This window comes from Mobula hypostoma, chromosome 14 (genome assembly GCF_963921235.1).
Source record: "Mobula hypostoma chromosome 14, sMobHyp1.1, whole genome shotgun sequence".
Taxonomy (NCBI): Eukaryota; Metazoa; Chordata; class Chondrichthyes; order Myliobatiformes; family Myliobatidae; genus Mobula; species Mobula hypostoma.
Window position 1 is genome coordinate 11,035,394 of NC_086110.1, and position 23,510 is coordinate 11,058,903.

The following is a 23,510-nucleotide window of genomic DNA, read 5'->3' on the forward strand; positions in this document are numbered from 1 at the left end:
TACCAAAATACTCATTTGAGTAGTTGACTTGTACCAAGGTATTTCTGCCTGGAATCAATTCTTCATGTTAATAAGTGCTTGTAGCATGCAGGCTGAATAGATTATATCAAAACACGCATATACTCACCTCACCTGAAAAGCACAGCCCCATGTTTAATGTTGTGAGGCTTAATTTTTTAGGATCTACATTTTCACCAATTACTCGGAAAGACCTAACTTGACTAGCAAGCTGCAAATCAATTCTTTGGAATTTGAGGATAAAAAGAAATATTTCAGCAATAGTTTCTTTATTGCACTTGTACTTATACAGCAGGTATTTCCTCTCACGTACCATTGTCAGTCGTATGGTAAATGCAACATTACTGAGCAAAGAGAACCCAGAAAAATTACTGTACATACAAATAATGAAAGAATAAAATTTAGAATAGGGCAATTACAACAAAACTGCAGATTAAAATATTTTAATCCAAATTTCAGTTTATAGGGCTCAATAATATCCTCTGCTGGAGGCAATTTTTTTTAAAATTAACTCATTCCTTTATAGGTGTTTTGGATAAGCTACTGACTCCTAGAACAATAAAGCTAAATACCATTATCCATTGTCTACATTGCTCTCTGCCTCCCCAATTAATCCTGCAGCAGATAAGCCTCACAAACTTTAACATTAGGTTTTACAGAATATTGAATTCTTGTTTTTTCAATGTTGAATAAATTACTTAAAATTAAGATTTAACTTGAAGTGAAGACTAAATGGCAGAGTAGAAATTCATTCAGTTTGACATTATTGAGCTCTGGACATTATTGAGCGCAGGTGTTTTTATGAGATGGTTTTATTGATTTTCAGTTATTTGTTTCTTATTAGTTTCATTTTCCTGTTCTGTGATATCTTTCTCAATCAGCACACTGAAAAAGAGCAGCTGGGTGCATCTAATGAATTTAGCTGTGGAGAAAAATAGAGCAATTTAGGACTCAAAAATGGGAAAAGACAAAAATGACTTACTAAAATTTAAAAATTCTCTCCTCTTAACAAAGGAGCTGTTTGTGGACTACAGGAGGAATAGAGACAAGCTAGCCCCTATTGACACCACACCAATGGATCTGAGGTTGGGAGGGTGAACAGCGTTAAGTCCCTCGGCATACACATCACCAAGGATCTCAGGATCTCACGTGGTCTGTACATACTGTCTGTGTGGTGAAAAAGGCGTAACAGCGCCTCTTTCACCTTATATGGTTTTAAGAAGTTTGGTATGGGTCCCCAAATCCTAATAACTTTCTATAGGGGCACAATTGGGAGCATCCTGACCGTTTGCATCACTGCCTGAGATGGGAACCATACTTCCCTCAAAACTAGAGAGAGAGGATGAGTAGGTGAACTGACTTTGTTCTGGTAGAGAGCCATTGTAGATGCAGTGTGTCTCTTTGTGAGATGAATCCATTTTTTGATAATATCAGGTCTGCTATTGTAAATTTCTGAAGTAATGTACATTTCAGAGTGTAATATGGGCTGTTCAGCTTCCTTGTTCTGCTCTGCAGAGAGTGGTGCAGACAGTCCAGCGCATTTGTAGATGTGAACATCCCACTATTCAGGACATTTACAAAGCCAAGTGTGTAAAAAGGGCCTGAAGGATCATAGGGGACCCAAGTCACCCCAACCACAAACTGTTCTAGCTGTTACCATCCGGGAAATGGTACTGCAACATAAAAGCCAAGACCAACAGGCTCTGGGACAGCTCCTTCCAGCAGGCCATCAGACTACTTAACTCATGCTGATGAAACTGTATTTCTATGTTATATTGACAATCCTGTTGTACATACTATTTATTATGTTACTATAAATTGTACATTGCACATTTAGATGGAGACAGAACGTAAAGATTTTTACTCATGTATATGAAGGATGTAAGTAATACAGTCAATTCAGTTCAATTCATAGCTTCACTTCCCCCAATCTTTCATCTCCATTTAAAATATTCTTTTTCTCCTCCATCCCCTGCCATTAGTGACCTTTAGATAATCTAGCCAATGAATTAAAATATACTTCCTCCAGGTCTTGTCTTCTGATTTTGCTTAGGATCACCTCCTAATATTGCTTTTCTTTTTTTCTTTCCAGACATAAGGATCTTAACGAGTGTTCTTTAAACCATTCTATATGGATACAAGTTGTTATACTTCTATGCACAGCAAAACAGAACAAAACCTTCTGTTGCAATGATCTTGATTGACACCAGGAGTGTATATGATTCTTGTGAAATTCTAGCCCAGTACAGAGCAAATGCCCTAAAATAAAGGGGAAATATAAAATAGTGGCAAGAAAGGGAGCCTAAAGCAAATGCTAAGTGTGCATTTGCAGAATTTGCATAGGTGATACTAAACCTCTCTTTATTCAGGAAATACACCCTTTCTGTTTTTAAAGAAAACACTACTTCAAGGCCTAATTCTACCTTTTATCAAGCAGTAGCGAATTAGTTAAGGATTTCATTGCAATTACATTTTCTTTTTGTTTTGGTTCAATTGATGAATTACATTTCACTGAAAGACATATTTACCACCATATCAATTGACAACAGTTAATCTTTTTTGTTTGATAGTTTGCCCTTTATGTTTAGAAAAAGACATTGTCTCCGTAAGTTGGCATGGATCTTTGGGCAGGAAGAGGACAGTAGTATGGCAGGGTTGGGGATTAGGGAACTGCTCTTCAGTTCATCACCTAATTACTTTTCTCATGGCAGAAATGAGAGACTAGTCACAAAACTAGAATGCAAATTCTGTTTCACTTCAAATTCACTATTCCAGAAATATTTAATATATTTTTAATAGTATGGAGGTAGCAAATTTTATGTTGTGCACAAATTTAAAGAAAAAAATATAATGAGGCTTTTATGTACTTATTATTTATTAAGCATCTTACCTGAAATTATCTGTAAGAAAGCAGGGTATCTCAGCTTTGACGCCATTCGTCCTACAATATACACGGGGACTCCTGTCAGTCCAATTGCAACCCCAATTAGGGAATTAATAGTGTCGGTGTATGCAGGCACTGCTATTAAGCCCACTATGCATACACAGAAGAAGGCTGGAAAAATTATGTGGATCTGAAATTAAGAATGAGAAAAGTGATCAAATTCCTAAACAAGGATAAATCAAGGCAATTTCAAGCTGCTGGTAAAAAGTATCAAGTTCTAGGCTACACACCCCAGAAGGATTGGTTGGCCATAGACCACCCAGACAGAAGAATGTACATATTTAAAGTTTAAATATGAATCAAGGAATTCACTTCCTGTAGAAAATTAAGGATCATCTGTTTGAAGAGCTTAAGAATAAAGGATATGCCATTCACTGCCGGTGGGGAGAGTCCAACAGAGGAGAAATAACCTAAATATTAAAACCAATCATTCAGGGGCTGTTAGGAAGCATTTTTTTTTTACAAATGTATAGCAAAAATCTGGAATTTCTACTTCAAAAATAATTGATGTTTGGACATCAAATATGCAATTTTTTGTTAGGCAAGGATATTAAAGCATATGAAACCAAAGTGAGGAAAAGTTGTTAATATACAACCGCAGCCTACTAGAATGGCAGAGCAGTACACGGAGTTTGAACAGCCCATTTTACTACTCTCAAATATACATTACTTCAGAAACTTACATTGGCAGACCTGATGTTATTAAAGAATGGATTCAACTCAAAAAGAAGCACACTGTATCTACGATAGCTCTCTACCAGAACAAATTCAGTTCACCTACTTATCTTCTCTGTAGTTTTGAAAACTTTTGCCCGTCGTATAAATGGATTCCAGTTAATTGATTCAAATTGGGACATATTGGCCCAATTAAATGGCTGTTCCATTTAGCTGAAGTTTCATGGAAATGGTAAAAGGGTTATAAAAAAAAAAGACAACCTACTATTTAATTGAGTAACAAATGTATTTAAATAAAATACAAAACTAATTATAATATTTCCAATAAGATCTTATAAGTCCATCTTATCTGATGATGACAGAAAGCCTGTGCAGGAGAGTCTTTAAAGTGGAAAAAGGCATTACACTGGGGCAGTTCCACTCTCTCAACTTCGAAAGTCTGTGTCCAGTGGTACCATTCTCTGGTTTCAGTGGATGATTAGGACCTCGTCATGCCCTTCAGTCTTCATGTAATGTTGCAGAATCACCGTTGGATCTGACTGTAGATCTCATCTGCCCAGACCACCACAGAGCTGACTTCGTAAGTTAGGAGAGACATGTCCCTATCTCGCCAAGGTATGAGACCTGATGGCTATTTTCACTGGGTGTATCCTGCCTGTCGAAGTGGTGTACTAGGGTGTGACCACTGTCACATGCAAACAGCTACTTGGAGCCAGAGGTGAGAGATGAGTGTCTGGTGAGGAACCAAAGGTAACATTCAAAATGATAGTCAATATCTTCAAAATCTTCATAGTTCCTAACTTGTTGAAGTAGTGAGATTGTTTCATTTTCATTCTGGGCGGTTTCTAATATTTCCAAATATGAATGCTTGAAATTGCAGTGAGGAACACAGTTCTGAATTGTCTTACTACTAATTTGTCAGGAACTATCAGTGACAAAAATCACTGTTTTTTGAACACAAACACATGCAACTGACACTATTTAAAAACTGTTTGCTGCAAGCACATTGTGTCTAACAGCTACACAAGCGAACACGACTGGCTCTAGTTAGAAACTGTTTGACAACAATCTCTCCTGTCCAATTAAGCAGGATAGTGTCCCAAATAAACAAAGAGAATCCCGGCTATTTTTTCAATTAGATTTTGTTCTTTTAGAGTTGTCCCAAATAAGCATCTGCCCCATTAACCAATGACCCAATTAACCAGAATCCACTGTATTTATTCAATTCACACTTTATAGCCACAATGGAATCTGCTTCCTTCATATTTGCAGATAGTGTATTCTGTATTCTGGCTAGTTTTTCCTCAAGTTTCTCCTATTTCTCTTCCCATTATTTTATACTTCTGTCCTTTAGTCTTTGATCCCTGCATCAAATACAACAGCTTGTCATGATTCATTTTATCATTTTATATAATAATATCAAAATTCATCTCAGACTTCTCTGCTCTAAAGTAAACAGCTCCAGCCTCACTAACTTGTAACTGTAGTCAAGAATTCCAGGAACCATTCTTATTAATTCTTCCAGATTCAAAAACCCTTACATTCTTACTATCACATCCAGCTATCAAAGGCACAGTTGTTGTTTCAGGTTGAAACCCTGTTTTAGGGTTTCTGACAATTCATTTCCTCCCATAGATGCTACTTGGTCCTCTGTGTTCTTCCAGCAGATTATTTGTTGAAGCTATAAAATGTACCTTCAATCTGCCCAGCCAATTTCAATAATTTGTGCATTACAACATCTGCATTCTTTGAAGGACCCTGGGGGACAGACTAGATGAAATTAGTTGGAGAAGTTACAGTATGTAAATTATTCACAATGAAATATTCTGAGCACTGACATACAAAAACAAATAAGATCAGGTTACAAAAAGAGTTTGCCCTATGTTCATAGTTCATTGCCCACAGTTCCGAAAGGTAATGGTAGAACTGGGAATTCATATTTTCCAATCTATGAATGCCTTGACTTCTCTAGCACAGAAAAATGTAACATGCTCATTATTTAATTTGGAGTGGAAGGCTTTAATTAGAAAGAGAGATTGGATAGGTTGGGATTGTGCTTACTGGAGTGCAGGAGACTGAGGAGAAGGCAAGTCTAAACCCAGAGGACATAAGTTTAAGCTACGAGGGAAAATGTTTAAAGGAGATCTGAGAGGGCAAGCTTTTCCATATGGGTGGTGCTGAGTTATAGAACAAGCTGTCAAAAGAGGTGGATACATTTAAGTGTTTCAAAAACATTTGGACAGGTAGATAGATAGGAAAGGAATACAGGATTGTGGGCCAAATGCAGGAAGATGGGATTAGCATAGACTCTATGACTAACTTTACCATTTAATAGACAGAAAAAGTTGTGAGTTTGGGAGGTGGGACCAAAGGTCAAGCAAGTTGTGTTACCTTTTGTAGATGGCATAAACTACAATCAGATTATTTTTAAATGTCCCCTGAATGAAATGGTATTCCAGAAGGCAGTGAGGAGTTAATAAGGTGAATAGATCAAATTGGGCATGAAAGACTAATTTCCTGAAAACATTAATACACCAGATGAGTTATTAGGATATTCTGATAGCTTTTATGATCACAATTAAGTTAACCATTTATTTCAGATTTACTGCATGTTATTACCTAAATTAATCACCTGCAATCTACAATTTTAACTTGTATCTCTGGTTTATGGCCTATGGACACAAGACCATTTAAACATAAACCCTGTTTGAAAAAGGATCTTGTGCTTTCATGACATATACAGTGCCTATAAAAAGTTTTCATGTTTTATTGTCTTGTAACATTGCATCAAGGTGGATTTAATTTGGCTTTGTTGACACTGATCAACAGAAAAAAAAATTCTTTGTGTAAAAGTGAAAACAGATCTCTACAAAGTGATCAAAATTAATTACAAGTATTAAACACAAAATAACTGATTGCATAAGTATTCACCCTTCTTTAATATGACATACCAGTTCATCACTGGTGCAGCCAATTGGTTTTAGAAGTCACATAATTAATTAAGTGGAGATCTGTTTTTGGAGATACAATTGTATCTGGAAGGTCAAATTGCTGGTGAGTCAGTATCCTGGCAAAAAATACACCACAATGACAAAAGAACATTCCAAGCAACTCTGCAAAGAGGTTATTGAAAAGCAAACAACAGGAATTCTGCAGATGCTGGAAATTCAAGCAACATACATCAAAGTTGCTGGTGAACGCAGCAGGCCAAGCAGCATCTATAGGAAGAGGCGCAGTCGACATTTCAGGCCGAGACCTTTCGTCAGGACTAACTGAAGGAAGAGTGAGTAAGGGATTTGAAAGCTGGAGGGGGGATGAAATAACGGGTAGGACCATTACAGACGGCGAAGAAAGTGTCCCGAAGGTGTGGAAGGGTCTGGGATAGGGACACCAAGTACCTCCTCATGGCGGAGAACGTCGCCTTCAGAGCTTGACGGGAGAAGCGGCGAGAGGCAGAGTCAATAAAATGTGAGTACCTGGGATCCTCAGAAGGTCCAAATTGAGAGGCTTGGAAACGAATCCTAAAGCCAACTGGAGTAAGTTGGCGACGGAGGCACGTTCCAAGAAAGGATATATGGCTGTGATAGCGAGTTTGAGTCAAAGTGTGGTCGAAAAGTTGAAGAGCCGAAGAAATTACAGATGGGGAGCAGTGAGAGATGGTTTCACTGAACTCCCGTCGAAGAGAGGATCTAAACTTCTTCGGTGTAGGCATCACCGGAAGAGGCTTCGCAGTAGTGAATTTAAACGCAAACAACAGGAATTCTGCAGATGCTGGAAATTCAAGCAACATACATCAAAGTTACTGGTGAACACAGCAGGCCAAGCAGCATCTATAGGAAGAGGCGCAGTCGACATTTCAGGCCGAGACCCTTCGTCAGGACGAACTGAAGGAAGAGTGAGTAAGGGATTTGAAAGCTGGAGGGGGCACAAGTCAGGAGATGGATACAAGAAAATTTCTAAGTCTAAGTACAGTTAAGTCAATCATCAAGAAATAGAAAAAATATGGCACAGCTGTAAATCTGCCTAGAGCAGGCCATCCTCAAAAACTGATTGACCATGCAAGAAGGGGACTAGTGAGGGAGAGAGTGCGCATAACTTTTGCCTGGGTGCTTTCCAGTCATAGCTGGGAGAGTGGCAAAGAAAAAGCCACTGTTGAAAAAAACTCACATTAAATCTTGGCTAGAGTTTACAAGAAGGCATGTGGGAGACTCTGAAGTCAACTGGAAGAAGGTTCTATGGTCTGATGAAACCAAAATTGAGTTTTTTGGCCATCAGACTAAACGCTATCTTTGGCGTAAACCAAACACCACGCAACATCAAAATCACACCATTCCTACTGTGAAACATGGTGGCGGCTGCATCATGTTGTGGGAATGCTTCACTGCAGCAGGCCCTAGAAGGCTTGTGAAGATAGAGGGTAAAATGAATGCAGCACAATACAGGGAAATCCAGGAGGAAACCCCGAGTCTGCAAGGGAACTGCGACTTAGATGATTTGTTTTCCAGCAAGACTAGGAGTTGAGGATGCCATCGTCTACCTGCTGAACCATGTCTACGCCCACGTGGACAAGCCAGCGAGCACTGTGAGGGTCATGTTTTTTGACTTCTCCAGTGCGTTCAACACCATCCGTCCTGCTCTGCTGGGGGAGAAGCTGACAGCGATGCAGGTGGATGCCTTCCTGGTGTCATGGATTCTTGATTACCTGACTGGCAGACCACAATACGTGTGCTTGCAACACTGTGTGTCCAACAGAGTGATCAGCAGCACTGGGGCTCCACAGGGGACTGTCTTGTCTCCCTTTCTCTTCACCATTTACACCTCGGACTTCAACTACTGCACAGAGTCGAGTCATCTTCAGAAGTTTACAGATGACTCCGCCATAGTTGGATGCATCAGCAAGGGAGATGAGGCTGAGTACAGGGCTACGGTAGGAAACTTTGTCACATGGGGTGAGCAGAATTAACTGCAGCTTAATGTGAAAAAGACTAAGGAGCTGGTGGTAGACCTGAGGAGAGCTAAGGTACCGGTAACCCCTGTTTCCATCCAGGGGGTCAGTGTGGACATGGTGGAGGATTACAAATACCTGGGGATACGAATTGACAATAAACTGGACTGGTCAAAGAACACTGAGGCTGTCTACAAGAAGGGTCAGAGCCGTCTCTATTTCCTGAGGAGACCGAGGTCCTTTAACATCTGTCGGACGATGCTGAGGATGTTCTACGAGTCTGTGGTGGTCAGTGCTATCATGTTTGCTGTTGTGTGCTGGGGCAGCAGGCTGAGGGTAGCAGACACCAACAGAATCAACAAACTCATTCGTAAGGCCAGTGATGTTGTGGGGATGGAACTGGACTCTCTGACCGTGGTGTCTGAAAAGAGGATGCTATCCAAGTTGCATGCCATCTTGGACAATGTCTCCCATCCACTACATAATGTACTGGTTGGGTACAGGAGTACATTCAGCCAGAGACTTATTCCACCGAGATGCAACACAGAGTGTCATAGGAAGTCATTCCTGCCTGTGGCCATCAAACTTTACAACTCCTCCCTTGGAGGGTCAGACACCCTGAGCCAATAGGCTGGTCCTGGACTTATTTCCTGGCATAATTTACATATTACTATTTAACTATTTATAGTTTTATTACTATTTATGTTTATGGTGCAACTGTAATGAAGACCAATTTCCCCCGGGATCAATAAAGTATAACTATGACTCTGACAATGACAATAACCCCATGCATAAAGCCAAAGTTACACAGGCATAACTTAAAAACAACAAAGCTAATGTCCTGGAGTAGCCAAATCAGAGTTCAAACGTTAATCCAATTGAGAATTTGTGGCTGGATTTGAAAAGGGCCTCACGATCCCCATGCAATTGAACAGAGCTTGATCAGTTTTGTAAAGAAGACTGGGGAAAAATTGCAGTGTCCAGATGTGCAAAGCTGATAGAGACCTATCCACACAGACTCAAGACTGTAATTGCTGCCAAATGTGCATCTACTAAATACTGACCTGAAGGGGGTGAATACTTATGCAATCAATTATTTTGTGTTTTATATTTGTAATTAATTTACGTTACTTTGTAGAGATGTTTTCACTTTGACATGAAAGAGTCCTTTTTTGTTGATTAGTGTTTTTAAAAAAAGCCAAATTAAATCCAATGTGATTCAATGCTGTAAACAATAAAACATGAAAAATTCCAAGGGGGGAGTGAATACTTTTTGTAGGTACTGTATGACGAATAAAATCTTCTTGGGCTTCTAGCCGAGTAGAGATGTTGATTTTAACCAATGCTTCAATGACAAATTCTACCATCTTCATCAGGGATGATGCCTAGGCATGTCTAGTTTAGTGGTATATATACCCTATCAACTGTCCCTCCTGATTGGTTAGCCCTCATCCAATCAGGTTTCTTCTCGCCTTGTTTACAATTCAATTCCAGTTCTTTCTTAGAGCCAGACCTTCATCTTTGTTAAGATTCTTTTTCTCTAGATTTATTTCAATGGCTTCCTTAACCAGGTAGTCCCAAAAACCATTGACGTGGCACAGTAGTTTTGTGCAGTTGAAGTCAATCCTATAGCCATTGCGAATGCAATGTTCTGCTACTGCCAATTTCTCTAGGTAACCCAAATGGATACACCTCTTGTGCTTCTCGATGCAGGTTTCCCCATCTGGCTGATATACTCTGCTCTGCATTCACAGGGAATCCTGTAAACACCAGCTGTCCTGAATCCCAGGTCATCTTTGACCTGCATAAGCTGTGATTTGAGCCTCCTTACAGGTTTGTGAATAGTTTTAATTTAGTACTTCTTCAGGATCCTGATGATCCTTCCAAAAACCATGGAAGTATAGGAGAGACAGGCGGTATCCTCATTGTAGGTTTCCTGGTTTTTCTGTCGGCCCTTTTAAGGGCTCCAATTGATTTCCTTCACCTTGTTGTCATTCTGTAGAAATGTCATGTGTAATCATCTTATTTCCTTGGGAAGACTCTCCAGATCCAAGATAGTTTTTGCACAGTTAATCAAAGTAGAAAGAACCGCTCTATGTTTGGAGGTGTGATGGTGACTGTGATTGTTGAGCTACAGGTCCATCTGAATAAGTTTCCAAAAGACGACATGCCTGAGGCTACTGTCCAGTTTCTGTTGTATTAGAATGTCCAGGAATGGGAGGCAACCCTTCTTCATCCCCATTGTAAATTTAATGTTCGGATGTATGCTGTTCAGATGGTCGTGGATTTGTTGGAGTGCCAGGAGTCCATGAGGCCACACCACGAAGGTGTCATCAACATATCTTAAGGAGCATTTGGGGTGTAAGCATTCAAAGCATTTGACTTTGATGGCACAAAACTGCTGTGCCATGCCAACAGCTTATGGGACTGCCTGGTGAAAAAAACCATTGAAATAAAACTAGAGAAAAAGAATTTTAAGAAGGATGAAGCTCTCGCTCAAGTGTGAACTGGCATTTGATTGTAAACAAAGTCTAATCAATCAGGAGGGACAGATGACGGAAGCATATACACTACCAGACTGGACATGCCCAGGCATCATCCCTGATGAAGATGGCTGGCAGAGTTTGTCATTGAAACGTCAGTTAAAATTGATAATTGTACCTGGCTGGAAGCCTGAGATGAGTTAATCATGAACTCTTTTTCTTTTTCCACTTTTTCCTGAGTTTTTTTTCTATTTCATATTTCCAGCATCTGTATTTCTTTTGCTGTAGTAGAACTGACTACGGGAATGTGAACTCGGCATTGAAGATCCATGTGTGATACCACCAAGTCATTATGGTCATGGCTGATGCTGTTCTCATCTCATATTTACACATGTACTTTGCAGCAGATCTTAATAGGTTAGAATGATGTCAGGAACACCAGCTGACTTCTTTCCTCCCTCAATCTTCAGAATAAATGCATTTGCTGTGATTGTGGCAGACAACAGTTCAAGAACATTGTCTGCCTGCCTTAAAATGTTGACTCTTGGTTTTTACTTAAGCCTTTAGTACTACATCTTACCTTGAAAGGCCTGGGTCGATTTGGCTCCTTCCAGCGTAGGTATAATTGCCCAGTAATGGTCAATCCAATAAAGAACCAATGACTGAAGCTGAAGTAGTAAATGAGTCTATATATGTCCTCAACACTTAGATAGATAATTGCTAATAGACCCTGTCAACATTGAACATCATCATCAATTATAGAAATCAGAATATTACATTATTAAAAAGGATGGAAGAGTTTTGTTTGATTCTGCACTGTAAATGGATGGTACTGTATTAAAATAGTACATTATGCTGTGTGTTCTGCTTCATAAAGACGTGGATCACCCCCAGCATTCTGGATAGAATACTCCAGTCTGAGGGTTTCACCGTCCCCACATAGACCTGATGGTGGTGGCATCAGGTGAAGGCAGAGGTGTCTGCTTTATGATTAACTCTTCATGTTGCACACAGAGTGCTTCTGTCTCAGTTCTGTTCTCTTGATCTGGAACATCTGGTGATCAAATACTGTCTACTCCATCCATCATGGTACTTCTCTGCCATCATCCTGTTTGTAGTGTAATTCCATCCTGGCAGACATAAAGCTGGCACTGGAGGAGCTGAGCACCATGATCAACAGTCATGAAACAATACACCTTAATGCCTTCCCAATCATCTCGGGGGGCTTCAGGTCTGCTAGCTTGAAGAAGTCCCTGATCAACTACCACCAAAACGTTAGTCGCAGAATCAGAGGAGCAAAAAAACTCTATCACTGTTACACCACCATCAAGAACACTTAGCATGCTATCCCATGCCTATGCTTTGGCAAATCTAATTACCTGGCTGTATGTCAAGAAAGGATCTTACAAATTTCTGTAGATATACAGTGGAGAGCATTCTGCTGGTTGTATCGTAGCCTGGTATGGAACCTCCAATGCAAGGGATTGCAAGAGGCTGCAAAATGTTGTAGACTCAGCAGGTCCATTATTGCATAACCCATCCCACCATCAAGGCTACCTTTAAGAGGCAGTGCCTCAAAAAGGCAGCATCCATCATCAAGGACTCTCACCATTTGGCATATGCCCTCTTCTCACTAATACCAATAGGAAGGAAGTACAAGAGCCTGAATTATTACTGAACAACTAGGAACAGCTTTCCCCCCTCCACCATCAGATTTCTGAATTGTCCACGAATGCCTCCTTGTTATTCCCTTCGTTGCACTACAGGCAGCCCCCAGGTTACGAACGTCTGACTTACAGACAACTTGTACTTATGAATGGACTGCCATAAAGCCTAATATACTGTGTTAAAAATAAGTCCGATCACGTTGCCATTAACACTGTGTTGAGTGTGTAACTTTGTATTTGGCTTAAATTTTTCTCTTATTTACCCTTGTAACCATGCCTCCAAAGCCTAAATCCAATGCAAGTGCTGGTGATGCATCAAAGAAAAGGAAAACAATTGCGAAGGAAAATAAAATGGAAATAATAAAGCGATCGAGTACAGCATTGGAAAAGCATAGCTATCATACTCAAGTTTGTTGTACCATGTCTGTTTCAACAAGTCACATTCATCATTATACTTAGACCCAACAGTTCATAAGCCACAAAGCATTAACCTTTTAAGAGATGTGCATTTCCTTTAAGGCTAAGGTCAACTGAATTAGCTGCTCCTAAACTTTAGACTCCCTTGTGAAGACCTAATTAACTTAACACTGGCTAAACATTTTAATTATATTAATGAGCCAGTAGCATAAAGTTTGAATGGTGCCTGCAGAAGTCTGAATGGATACTGAGGTTTTATTTTAAAGTACTATCTAATGTATTTACTCATGTCTCCAAAACAGGGATAGCCAATCTATGGTGCATGCGCCAAAAATGGCACATTGGATAATTAGAAGTGGCACATTGCACCCCGGTGATAATAATAAAAAAGTAAGCCTACTCATGCAAAAAGTATTAACCAAAAACCGATTTGTAGAAAAAAAATCTATAACAGGAATTCAAGTAGCTTAGAGCTAGAAATGGGTTTTACTGAGAATAAATCTAAAACTTAGCGATTTTATTATTTCGTGCACATCTTTTGGCTAATGTTATCTTCTTTCACATTAATCTGTCTTCAATTTTAAAAAATGTTCAATGAGTCAAAGTAGGAAAGAAGGACTTTTGTTCTGCAGTTGTTCCATAACTGTTCAATACACGTTTGATACTTGTTTGATCGTGAGGTGCCGGACATCTGCGCCAGCAGTGCGTCGCAGGTTTTTGCCAGTCAGTTTTCAATTGATACTCGTGCGCTACGGAGTTGTGCTTTGTTCATCCTTGTGAACATTTGCAGTTTTGTACTTTTTCAAAAATTAAGCCTTGTTTTTACATTCATTTACCCATCACAGTGCAAAAGAAAATGAGCAATAGAAAAACAGAAAGTGATAGTAAGCGTGAATTCAATGGACAGTGGGAAATGAGTTCTTATTTATAGCGGGTCCATCAGGAAAACCATTGTGCATTGTTTGTGAAAACACTTTCTCACATAATAGAAGACATGATTTTAGTAGACACTATAAAACATAACATCAGACTGAAATAGAAGGAAAGCTGAAGCTAGTGCTTGGGTCTGAGTTACGGAAAGAATATGTGATTAAGAAAAAGGAAGAAATCAAAAGAAGACTAAATATATTCGTTAAAAGTCTCATTAAGGTAAGTAATGTTTATCTTGTTTTTATATTAAATCAATATATCATATAAAAATGCTAAATATGTCTATATTAACATATTTTTACAAGAATTGAATGGGGGTACAAGAGTTGTATGGCGCATCTGAACTCGTGCGTGAAAAAATTGACGCATGGAATGTAAAAGGTTGGCCTAAAAGGAAGATTTACTTTTTATTTGGCATTTTTCATGACATCAGAATACCTGAAGAAAGAAATTATTTTGAAATACTGTTATCATGTTATGTTTGGCCTAATAAAAATTTCAGGGCATTTAATTGTTCTTTTTAGTTTATAATAATATGAAATTAAAATTATTCTCCTAAACTTTCCTAGCATGTTTTAACCTGATTTCCCAATCAAAAATACCTATTTTATAAATTTGCACATTTTTACAGTGAAGTAATCAGGATAAGTGTGTTGATTAATTTATAATCTATGTACAGAGCAAGTTTATATCAAGTGTGATTGATGGGGAATCAGATTAAAAGATATGACAATCTACAGTACAAACAAAACATTCAAAATAATATTTCATACTTCTGAATAAACAGATAAGGTATTGAGAAATATAATTGCAGGTCAAAATGTTCTTTCTGAAATCTATGGCTGAGGTGAAGAAGCTGTTCCTGAAATATCAGGTGTGTGTTTTCAGGCTCCTGTACCTCCTCTTTGATAGCAATGAGAACAGGACATGTCCTGGGTGAGGAGGGTCCTTAATGATGGATGCTGCCTTTTTAAAATTTTAAATAATTCATTATGTAGAAGTATGTGAATGGCCTATATCATCATGCCACTATATCATACATGGATGCCTCGCTTCAAATAAAAAAAACTAATGCACATGAGTTAACCCAGTTCTGTATCTTCATCCAATTAGTTTTATGTTTTGGAGTTACAAAACATAACAATAGTGAGGAGTAAGTTTTAAATGAACCTGAGTCGACTCCCAACCTGTTGAAGTGCAGCAAGATGTTCCAGTTATAAAAAAAAACACAGCAAGATGTCCAAGTTTTAAAAAAGCAGCAAAGCAAGTGCTTCTTTATAAGGGGACAAAAATGTCAAGTTAAAAAAAGGCAGAAATTAAAAGAAGCAGAAATGCCTGGCTACATCAGAAAGATAGATGTGTTGAATTGCTCAAGGGATAACTGGATTTTGTATACTAAATTGATTGGGCAGTATTTTAAAGCCAATGAAATCGGCGATGAGAAATGGTGCCAATTTTCCTGAGTGTATTGGATTTAAAGTCATACAGTTTGCTTAGAAGTCCAGCTGCTCTAACAAAACCAGCCAAAATGATCTTTGTTAATATTGTGAAAGTAATGTAGGAACATTTAAAACCGAAGCCATTGATGATTGCAGAATGCTTTAGGTTTCATAAGCGGACTCAAAAGGGCCATCCATTTCAATGTATATGGCATTCTCAGTTTGGCAATGGGTTTAATGATGCATTGAGAGATAGTTCAGATTGTGGAATCTGACAAGAAAGCATTCAAAAACAGCACTTAAATGAAGCACTACTTAACAGTGCCTATAAAGAATATACACCCCCACCCCAACCCCGGCTTGGAAGTTTTCATGTTTTATTGTTTTACAATATTGAATCACAGTGGATTTAATTCAGCTTTTTAGACACTAATCAACAGAAAAAAACTTTTCCGTGTCAAAGTGAAAACAGATCTCTACAAAGTGATCTAGATTAATTACAAATATAAAACACAAAATAATTGATTGCATAAGTACTCTCCCCCTTCAAGTCAGTATTTAGTAGATGCCCCTTTGGCAGCAATTACAGCCTTGAGTCTGTGTGGATAGGATTCTATCAGCTTTGCACAACTGGACACTGGAATTTTTTTCCCATTCTTTACAAAACTGCTCAAGTTCTGTCATATTGCCCGGGGCAATACTCCCGCCTTACGAGGGTCCAGTCACAAATTCTCAATTGGATTGCGGTCTGGACTTTGACTTGCCCACTCCAGGACATTAAGTTTGTTTTTAAGTTATTTTTCTGCAGCTTTAGCTTTATGCTTGGGGTCATTGTCTTGCTGGAAAACAGATCTTCTCCCAAGTTGCAGTTCTCTTGCAGACTGCATCGAGTTTTCCTCCAGGATTTCCTTGTATTTTCCTGCATTCACGTTACCTCTACCTTCACAAGCCTGTAGCAGTGAAGCATCCCCACAGTATGATGCAGTCACCACCATGCTTCACGGTAGGGATGGTGTGTTGTTGATGATATGCGGTGTTTTGCTTACGCCAAACATATTATGTAGTCTGATGGCCAAAAAGCTTAATTTTGGTTTTATTAGACCATAGAACCTTCTTCCAGTGAACTTCAGAGTCTCCCACATGCCTTCTGGCACACTCTAGCCAAGACTTAATGTGAGTTTCTTTCAACAGCGGCTTCCTCTTTGCCACTCTCCCATAAAACTGCAACTGGTGAAGCACCTGGGCATCAGTTGTATGTGCAGTCTCTCCCATCTCAGCCACTGAAGCTTGTAGCTCCTACGGAGTTGTCATAGGTCTCTTGATGGCCTCCCTCACTAGTCCCCTTCTTGCACAGTCACTCAGTTTTTGTGGATGGCCTGCTCTAGGCAGATTTACAGCTGTGCCATATTCTTTTCATTTCTTGATGATTGACTTAACTACTCCAAGGGATATTCAGTGACTAGGAAGTTTTCTCGTATCCATCTCCTGACTTGCACTTTTCAATAACCTTTTTGCCGAGTTGCTTGAAGTATTCTTACCATAGAACCATAGAAGCATAGAAACTACGGTACAGAAACAGGCCTTCTGGCCCTTCTTGGCTGTGCCGAACCATTTTCTGCCTAGTCCCACTGACCTGCACATGGACCATATCCCTCCATACACCTCCCATACATGTATCTGTCCAATTTATTCTGAAATGTTAAAAAAGAACCCACATTTAACACCTCGTCTGGCAGCTCATTCCATACTCCCACCACTCTCTGTGTGAAGAAGCCCCTCCTAATGTTCCCTTTAAACTCTTCCCCCTCACCCTTAACCCATGTGCTCTGTTTTTTTTCTCCCCTTGGCTCAGTGGAAAAAGCCTGCTTGCATTCACTCTATCTATACCCATCATAATTTTATATACCTCTATCAAATCTCCCCTCATTCTTCTATGCTCCAGGGAATAAAGTCCTAACCTATTCAACCTTTCTCTGTAACTGAGTTTCTCAAATCCCGGCAACATCCTTGTAAACCTTCTCTGCACTCTTACAACCTTATTTATATCCTTCCTGTAATTTGGCGACCAAAACTGAACACAATACTCCAGATTCAGACTCACCAATGCCTTATACAACATCATCATAACATTCCAGCTCTTATACTCAATACTTTGATTAATGAAGGCCAATGTACCAAAAGCTGTCTTTATGACCCTATCTACCTGTGACGCCACTTTTAGGGAATTTTGTATCTGTATTCTCAGATCCCTCTGTTCCACTGCACTCCTCAGTGCCTTACCATTAATCCTGTATGTTCTACCTTGGTTTGTCCTTCCAACGTGCAATACCTGACACTCTGTATTAAACTCCATCTGCCATTTTTCAGCCCATTTTTCCAGCTGGTCCAAGTCCCTCTGCAGGCTCTGAAAACCTTCCTCACCATCTACTACACCTCCAATCTTTATATCATCAGCAAATTTGCTGATCCAATTTACCACATTATCATCCAGATGATTGATATAGATGACAAATAACAATGGACCCAGCACTGATCCCTGTGGCACACCACTAGTCACAGGCCTCCACTCGGAGAAGCAATTCTCTACTACCACTCTTTGGCTTCTTCCATTGAGCCAATGTCTAATCCAATTTACCACCTCTCCATGTATACCTAGCAACTGAATTTTCCTAACTAACCTCCCATGCAGGACCTTGTCAATGGCCTTACTGAAGTCCATGTAGACAATATCCACTGCCTTCCCTTCATCCACTTTCCTGGTAACCTCCTCGAAAAACTCCAATAGATTGGTCAAATATGACCTACCACGCACAAAGCCATGTTGACTCTCCCTAATAAGTCCCAGTCTATCCAAATGCTTGTAGATTCTGTCTCTTAGTACTCCCTCCAATAACTTCCCTACTACCAACGTTAAATTTACTGGCCTATAATTTCCTGGATTACTTTTCGATCCTTTTTTAAACAACGGAACAACATGAGCCACTCTCCAATCCTCCGGCACCTCACCTGTAGACAGCGACATTTTAAATATTTCTGCCAGGGCCCCTGCAATTTCAACACTAGTCTCTTTCAAGGTCCGAGGGAACACCCTGTCAGGTCCCGGGGATTTATCCACTTTAATTTGCCTCAAGACAGCAAGGACCTCCTCCTTTTCGATCTGTACAGTTTCCATGATCTCACTACTTGTTTCCCCTAATTCCATAGACTTCATGCCAGTTTCCTTAGTAAATACAGACGCAAAAAACCTATTTAAGATCTCCCCCATTTCCTTTGGTTCCGCACACAGCCGACCACTCTGATCTTCAAGAGGACCAATTTTATCCCTTACAATCCTTTTGCTCTTAATATACCTGTAAAAGCTCTTTGGATTATCCTTCACTTTGACTGCCAAAGCAACCTCATGTTTTCTTTTAGCCCTCCTGATTTCTTTCTTAAGTATTTTCTTGCACTTCTTATATTCCTCAAGCACCTTACTTACTCCCTGCTTCCTATACATGTCATACAACTCCCTCTTCTTCTTTATCAGAGTTGCAATATCCCTTGAGAACCAAGGTTCCTTATTCCTATTCACTTTGCCTTTAATCCTGACAGGAACATACAAATTCTGCACTCTCAAAATTTCTCCTTTGAAGGCTTCCCACCTACCGACCACATCCATGCCAGAGAGCAACCTGTCCCAATCCACGCTTTTTAGATCCTTTCTCATTTCTTCAAATTTGGCCTTCTTCCAGTTAAGAACCTCAACCCTAGGACCAGATCTATCCTTGTCCATGATCAAGCTGAAACTATGATCACTGGAACCAAAGTGCTCCCCTACACAGACTTCCGTCACTTGTCCTAACTCGTTTCCTAACAGGAGATCCAATATTGCATCCCCTCTAGTTGGTCCCTCTATATATTGATTTAGAAAACTTTCCTGAACACATTTTACAAACTCTCAACCACCTAGACCCGTAACAGTATAGGAGTCCCAATCAATATATGGAAAATTAAAATCCCCTACCACCACAACTTTATGTTTCCTGCAGTTGCCTGCTATCTCTCTGCAGATTTGCTCTTCCAATTCTCGTTGACTATTGGGTGGTCTGTAATACAATCCCACTAATGTGGCCATACCTTTCCTGTTTCTCAGCTCCACCCATAAGGACTCAGTAGACAAGCCCTCTAATCTGTAAACAACAGGAATTCTGCAGATGCTGGAAATTCAAGCAACACACATAAAAGTTGCTGGTGAACGCAGCAGGCCAGGCAGCATCTCTAGGAAGAGGTGCAGTCGACGTTTCAGGCCGAGACCCTTCGTCAGGATCTAATCTGTCCTGCCTGAGCACTGCTGTAATATTTTCCCTAACAAGCAATGCTACTCCCCCACCTTTCATTCCTCTGCCTCGATCACATCTGAAACATCGGAACCCTGGAATATTAAGCTGCCAGTCCTGCCCTTCCTGTAGCCAAGTTTCACTAATTGCTATAACGTCATAATTCCACGTGTCAATCCACGCCCTCAACTCATCCGCCTTCCCCACAATACTCCTAGCATTGAAATATATACACCTCAGAAGATTTTTACCACCACTCACAACCTTTCTATTAGCAGATTTGCTTGAACTTTTAACATCATTTATTTTCACCCCAGCCACACTGTCAGCTCTGGCACTCTGGTTCCCATCCCCCTGCAAATGTAGTTTAAAGCCTCCCCAATAGCATTAACAAACCTCCCTGAAAGGATATTGGTCCCCCTGTAGTTCAAGTGTAACCCGTCTCTCTTGTACAGGTCCCACCTGCCCCAGAAGAGGCCCCAATTATCCTGAAATCTGAAACCCTGCCCCCTACACCAGTTCCTCAGTCACTTGTTCATCCTCCAGAGCATCCTATTCCTACCCTCACTGGCATGTAGCACAGGTAGCAATCCTGAGATTACCACCCTCGAGGTCCTGCTTTTCAACTTCCTATCAAGCTCTCTATACTCACTCTCCAGGACCTCCTCACTCTTCCTTGCTATGTCATTGGTACCGATGTGCACCACGACATCTGGCTGGTCACCTTCCCACTTAAGAATGTCATGCAATCGATTGGAGACATCCTTGACCCTGGCACCCGGGAGGCAACAAACCATCCTGGATTCTCTGTCACAACCACAGAACCTCCTATCTGCACCTCTAACTATTGAGTCCCTATCACTACCGCTCTCCTCTTTCTCCCCCCCTCCCTTCTGCACTGCAGAGCCAGACTCAGTGCCAGAGATCCAGCTACTGCAGCTTGTCCCAGGTAAGTCATCCCCCCCAACAGTATCCAATGCGGTATACTTGTTGTTGAGGGGAGTGGCCACAGGGGACCCTGCTCTGCCTGCCCTTTCCTCTTCCCTCGCCTGACAGTAACCCAATTTCCTGTCCTCTGCTCCTTTGGCGTAACTACCTCCCTGTAGCTACTATCTATAATCTCTTCATTCTCCCGAATGATCCGCAGGTCATCCAGCTCCTGCTCCAGTTCCCTAATGCAGTTTGTTAGGAGCTGCAGCTGGATGTACTTCTTGCAGGTGTCGTTGTCAGGGACACCGGAGGGCTCCCTGACTTCCCACATCCTGCAAGAGGAGCATTCCAACATCCTGCCTGGCATTCTCTCTACGCTAGACAATCTGAATAAAAAACTTACCGGAACCTACCCTGGCCTCTGACTGTTCTCACCGAAGCCTGTTGAGCCAAAGCCGTCCCATTCTGCCTCAGTCCACTCCGACGATGGCCGCTACGATAGCCGCTGTATATGGTGGTCTGCTTTTAAACCTTGGCAGTGCAGACCCTTCTCCCCGAGCAGTGTTTAAGAAAAAAAAATTACTTTTTCTACCCAAATTCTTCCACTCCCTTCTTCAGCTGCTTGCTTCGACTGAAACAAGAACCGTTGAAATTTTCTCTTTTTAAACCTTGGCGCGCTACGTCACATGCCTGCGCAGTGCAGACCCTTCTCCCCGAGCAGTCTTTTTTTCTTTTTCTTCATTGAGTAGTTTTTGCCAGGATACTGACTCACCAGCAGTTGGACCTTCCAGATGCAGGTATAATTTTACTACAATCAATTGAACCACCTTGACTGCACACAGGTCTCCAAAAACAGATCTCCATTTAACTAATTCTGTGACTTCTAAAACCAGTGATGATTTGATCTGCCATATTAAAGGGGGTGGGGGGAGAGAACACTTATGCAATTATTTTGTGTTTAATATTTGTAATTAATTTAGATCAGTTGAGGAGATCTGTCTTCTCTTTTATACGAATGAGCCTTTTTCTGTTAATCAGTGTCAAAAAAGCCAAACTAAATCCACTGTGACTCAATGTTGTAAAACAATAGAACATGAAAACTTCCAAGGGGAGTGAATACTTTATATAGGCACTGTACATTTAGCATGTGAAAACTAACAGTAGACAAACATTATGGCTTACACCAGAAGTGAACAGCAAATTAATTAAGATGGAATTGGACACTAGCTCAACTGTTTCAGTCATTCCGTGAAATGAGTTTGAACTGCATTTCAAAGGTACTGAACTGAAGCCTGCAGGTCTCTGGCTAAGAACTTACAATGGAGAAAAGATATTTCCCGTGGAATAACATTTGTAACAGTGAAATACAACAACCAACAAGCCACATTCAGCTTTAATGTGGTAAAAACAAAATGGGCCAGCATTGTGGGGTTGTGACTGGCAGAGATTACAATTTGATTGGTGATCCATCCACCACTTGCATGCCACATCCTGCTACAATAGGGTCAACCGAAAGCAAATTAAGCAAGATACTGGATAAGGCCACAACGGTATTTAAGAATTGAATTGGAAAACTGAAACATATCAAGGATAAAATCATATAAATGAAAATGCCATAGCCAAGTTTTACAAAACATTTCTGGTTCCTTATACTATTGGTGATAAAATTATCAGTGAACTAGATCACATGGAGGCTGAAGGAATTCTTTCCAATGTTGAGTGGAACCCATGGTCTCAGTAGCCAAGAAGAATGGGTCCATCAGGATCTATGGTGGTTTTAAGGTCACCATCAACCCAGTACTGAAAGTAGATCAATACCCTCTGCCCAGGATAGAGGATATCTTTGCGAACCTTTCTGGAGAAAAACATTTAAGCAATGTGGAAGAGTCCAAAGTGTTTCTCATCATAAACACTAATAAAAAGCTTTATCATTATTATAGGGTTATTTTTAGAGTAGTATCTACACCCACACTCTGGCAGAAAGCTATGGACCAGGTGCTGCATGGCTGTCCAGGCATTCAGTGTTACTTGGATGACATCATTGTAACCAGTCAGGATGACAAGGAACATCTCCAAAATCTCAAGACTGTTAAATAGGATAGAAGATCAGAGCACAACGTAACAACTGTGAATTCATTAAACCAAGCATCACTTACTGTGGTCACACCATCGATGCACAAGCATTACACAAGTGTGCTGAGAATATTCAAGAAGTGGTGGTTACCCTGAGACCTAAGAACATGTCACAGCTGCAGTCCTTTTTTAGGATCAGTGAACTACTATGTAGATTCCTGCTAAACCTGGCTACTGTTCTCCACTCCTTGAACTCATTACTACAGATCAGGAAGAAATGGCAATGGACAAAGCAGTGAGAAGTGGCTTTCAAAAAGGTAAAAGAAATAGTGACTTCAGACTCTGTACTCACATATTATGAAATACATTGTCCAGTGAAGCTTGCCATGCACTGTTAGGGATGCCAACATGTCCAGAAGAAAGGTGTCCAGAGCTGTCAGAACCACTTCCTGCAGTACCAGAGTCAACTCCTACAATCATGGAGGAGGCCCCAGAACCCAAAATTGTTTCACAGCCACGAGTCTCAACTGCCAAGCAGAGTGACACCACCCCGACATCCCTGTCAGGAAAGACGCTATCCCACAAGAGTAAGAAATCCTCCACAGTGATTACATCTTTATCAGAATCAGGTTTATTATCACCCGCATGTGACGTGAAATTTGTTAACTCAGCA

The 23,510-nt window shown here is 40.4% G+C and overlaps 1 protein-coding gene across 1 annotated transcript in view; it reads right to left on the reverse strand.

Moving 5' to 3' along the window:
- Positions 1 to 333: 333 nt before the first annotated feature.
- LOC134356579 (Y+L amino acid transporter 2-like) overlaps positions 334 to 23,510 on the reverse strand; it is a 70,830-nt gene continuing 47,653 nt past the window's right edge. The window contains exons 8-9 of the mRNA XM_063067542.1: positions 2,909 to 3,092; positions 334 to 940 (exon numbers count right to left, since the gene is read on the reverse strand). Of these exons, the coding sequence (XP_062923612.1) occupies positions 831 to 940; positions 2,909 to 3,092 (294 nt within the window). The 3' untranslated portion in view covers positions 334 to 830. The remainder of the gene's footprint in view (positions 941 to 2,908; positions 3,093 to 23,510) is intronic.